This window comes from Propithecus coquereli, unplaced genomic scaffold (genome assembly GCF_000956105.1).
Source record: "Propithecus coquereli isolate 6110/MARCELLA unplaced genomic scaffold, Pcoq_1.0 Scaffold203, whole genome shotgun sequence".
Taxonomy (NCBI): domain Eukaryota; kingdom Metazoa; phylum Chordata; class Mammalia; order Primates; family Indriidae; genus Propithecus; species Propithecus coquereli.
The window spans coordinates 1,507,942-1,511,697 of record NW_012145301.1 but is presented as its reverse complement, the minus strand read 5'-3'; the positions used below and the strand labels follow the sequence as shown (position 1 = coordinate 1,511,697).

General features: G+C 39.6%; 1 protein-coding gene across 8 annotated transcripts in view; it reads left to right on the top strand.

Moving 5' to 3' along the window:
• SORBS2 (sorbin and SH3 domain containing 2) overlaps window positions 1–3,756 on the top strand; it is a 73,644-nt gene that overhangs the window by 48,960 nt on the left and 20,928 nt on the right. For all 8 annotated transcript variants that reach the window (XM_012644010.1, XM_012644014.1, XM_012644012.1 and 5 more), the window contains 3 exons: window positions 1,060–1,174; window positions 1,261–1,389; window positions 3,465–3,665. In XM_012644010.1, the coding sequence (XP_012499464.1) occupies window positions 1,060–1,174; window positions 1,261–1,389; window positions 3,465–3,665 (445 nt within the window). The remainder of the gene's footprint in view (window positions 1–1,059; window positions 1,175–1,260; window positions 1,390–3,464; window positions 3,666–3,756) is intronic.

Genomic DNA, 3,756 nt, shown 5'->3' with positions numbered 1-3,756 from the left:
TAATTATTTTAATATGCAACTTTTTAAAAATTAATTATTTTAATCGATGAGAATATTCTACATCTGATTAAACCTCTCCCCATCATATAGTCTGCACTAATAAATGATCCAACTTAAAATTCTGAACTAAACAACGCAGATAGATGATTCAGGAGTGGGACGGCAGATTTGTGGGAAAGTGGGGCTCTTGGGAAGAGATACAGATTAATTACCCTCCAACAAAGTATAATTATGGAGGCAAAATAATGAAACAACATAATTACCTAGGTGATAAAGCCAGGAAAAACTGATGTAGTGAGAGTGATAAATGTAGGCATGAATTATTCAAAATGCATAATGTCTTCATAACTTACAATTATAAATACTGAAATGTATCCACTCTCTTCTTAGAAACAGCCAAAATGGAAAAATAGTTATTGTCTTAAAAATATTTTTTAAAAAACTAAAGATATAAAGAAAACAACAAACCTTAGTGCATGTCTTTGCACTTAAAGTATATTTATCTTTGTGCCCCATTGAAAAATAAAAGTATAACAGAAATAAATTCTTTATCAAGATATTCCATTTAAATACCTGTCAACCAGCTTCAAAGATCCACAAATGTTTCCAGTGTTGGCACTTCTGTTCTGAGGCTACATGATATTTATTTTCCTTGTTGTAAGCTTTAACACAGCATAGGGGGTTGGGGGATGCTAACTAACTAGCTAACTAGCTTCAGAACAAAAAATTCAGTGCAAAGCTAATCCGTCATTTTGCTAAGCTCTAGAGAGATTCTACTATAAATTAATGATTATACAGCAATGGTCCCTCTCCTTCTTTAAATTGTCTTTGACTTATATCTGATACAATGTTTATACTTGTTCTTTTTGAAATCATTTTCAAAGTTATAATGTTATAAGTGAATTCTGAGAATTTGCAAGGAAAATTCATATCTAACTGGGCTCAACAGATTTTTTAATATTGGAAATATATTTCCCAGACAAATACAGATCTAGTGAGGGTGTTGATCTTAAGAATAATTGCTACAAGAAAAAGACTATTTAAACATGTCTCTTCCAGGGAGTTGTCATTTAAGAAAGGAGATACTGTCTACATCCTCAGGAAAATTGATCAAAATTGGTACGAGGGAGAGCACCACGGAAGAGTGGGCATTTTTCCAATCTCGTATGTAGAGGTGAGTCCTTCCCCCTTCCCTCTTGCGTGGAGGCTGTTTCAAAAGTCTCCACAGGTCCAAGAGTAAGTATCTGTTTTCCTTCATAGAAACTCACACCACCTGAAAAAGCACAGCCTGCAAGACCGCCTCCCCCAGTCCAGCCTGGAGAAATCGGAGAAGCTATAGCCAAATATAACTTCAATGCAGACACAAACGTGGAGCTGTCGCTGAGAAAGGTAACCTGGCTGTTTTCTTTATCGGCGCATTTGAAAAGACTGTATATTTTCTAAACTGAAATAGGTTATCTTCTTCCTTAGACATTTTTGTGTTTTCCGCATTTTCTACAAAACACTCCTTAAGGCCACCCAGAGTCACCGTTCCCTGCTGCACCTATGTCCTTTCGGATGAGGCTCCGTGGGCAGTGCCAAGCTTCTCTGAGACACCCCTTCCGTGGCCCAGCCCCTGGAAACAGAGCCCCAGGACCCCTCCACCAGTGCCTCAGGCTGAATACTGAGGAGTCATACACGTGGGAACATGGAAATGAAAACGTGCTTTGATGCACTTCAAAATAATGTTGTTCTGCCCCCTTATTCTTCACTCTTTTAACAATGAGATGCTCCAATACTTAGTTTCTCTATCTTGGAATCAAGGAATGGTCGAGTACCAATGAAGCTCCTCCCTACCTGGGGGCCTTTCCCTGACCATCCTTTCTGGGACCTCCAGACTGACCCCAGATTTCTCTAGCAACCTATCCAATTCTAGCATCTCTTCTTAACAATATCAAAAATGACTCTTGTAACTTGCTGCTTTGCATAGCTGAGAATGATAAATGAACTATTTTTATTGCTTGCTAAACAGTGACATATTTGTTTGAGGGAGCTGCTTGTCTGCACCTGACACTGACTAGCTAGTAATATTTAGGGTGGTTCTGGGACCTCCCCTGCCTACCGGTGAAATCCTTCCCCAGGTGCAATGAAAGGAAATTCCACAGTTCTGGTCCTGGAATGACCTCACCGCATTCTCTCCTTTCAGTCCCAATTCTGCACCATCTGAGTTCCTTCCCCTCTCCAGACTGCGCCACTTGGCATGGAGAACCACACAGAGCACTGCCTGAACTCTGTCATCTTCTATTTTGTGCTTTAAAGAAGGGCTTCTCCAGTGCATTTCATAGCTCAAGCCACAGCCTGTTCTTGGTGAATTAGAAAATCAGTGCAATTTTATAATTTGGGAAGATTCACTTTTCTTTAGTATGTTCTGCTCAGAGGTAGTGAAACACGCTGAATAAACCATCTAGCCCATCTAGTGTTTTTTCATAAAAGAGAAGTTTCACCTTTGGTAGCACCTGCAGAAAGGCTCCCTATTGGACTGAAGTGATTGCCTGTGTGGTGCCTCCATCACACTACCAAGTGTGGTTGCCCAAATTTCTGTACCACCTGCTAAGTGCAGCTGCAGCTTCTGCTGTTTAGTGATAACTCGCCTACTTATTTCTGGGCTATGTGTCATTTTGAGTTAAAATTTAAACTGGATTCTGTGGCTCGGTCACTGTAGGTAGCAGGAATAGTGACTGTAGAAAGTTCTATTATGACAAAAGCCAAGAATTCTATTTGAATATTTAGTGAGAGGTATGGCACAGCCCCACCTAATCAAAATGGATGCTGGTGTTACCCTGTCCCGATGCACATCAGGTGGATGTCAGTCTGGGCCACAGCTATGGATATTCTAGGATGCTGTCTTCGTGCCCATCCCTTTAGTTCACTCTTTGTCACGACTTAGCACGATTTAATCTACTAATCTTCTTTAGTAGATTAAAGAAGAAAGACAGTGTGCCATTCAACATAATCCCTTCCAGAGGTTGATTCTGCAGCCCATTTCAGACGCATCCTCACAGTGAGCCTTGGTGCACTTTCAGTAGCTCTTCCCACGGAGGGCCAAAGCATTGAGTCTGTTGAAGATAGGGTGATACCGCTGTCATTGAGATGTTACCTGTTATACTAAGCTGCTTTTTGAAATAACTTACACAAATCATTTCACAGAGAACCAGTATGAACATGTATAAGCCCATTCACATTAACCAATCATCCTTGGGAAGATTCTGATGTTACGAATGGATAATTTAATTGCACATATGTTATACTCTATATTTTTCTAGTAAACACTAGGACCTTACTTGCATTCCCCTGATTAAACAAAACCTGGAGATATAAAATATTCCCAGATGGAAAACTATTATTTATTAGAAAACATTGACAGTTATATTGTTTCGTGTTATTGTGTCTCTATGTATAATGCCTTTTCCTAATATTCATTACAGGGAGATAGAGTTATTCTTCTTAAAAGAGTTGATCAAAACTGGTATGAAGGTAAAATCCCAGGAACCAACAGACAAGGCATCTTCCCAGTTTCCTATGTAGAGGTCGTCAAGAAGAACCCAAAAGGTGCTGAGGACTACCCTGACCCTCCCATACCACACAGCTATTCTAGCGACAGAATTCACAGCCTAAGTTCGAACAAGGTAAGAAGATATTCTATCACGTTAATGTAATATGGGGAGCTGAGTGTAAGATAATCAGTATGTGATTTTAGATATTAGAGAGATTAGATTA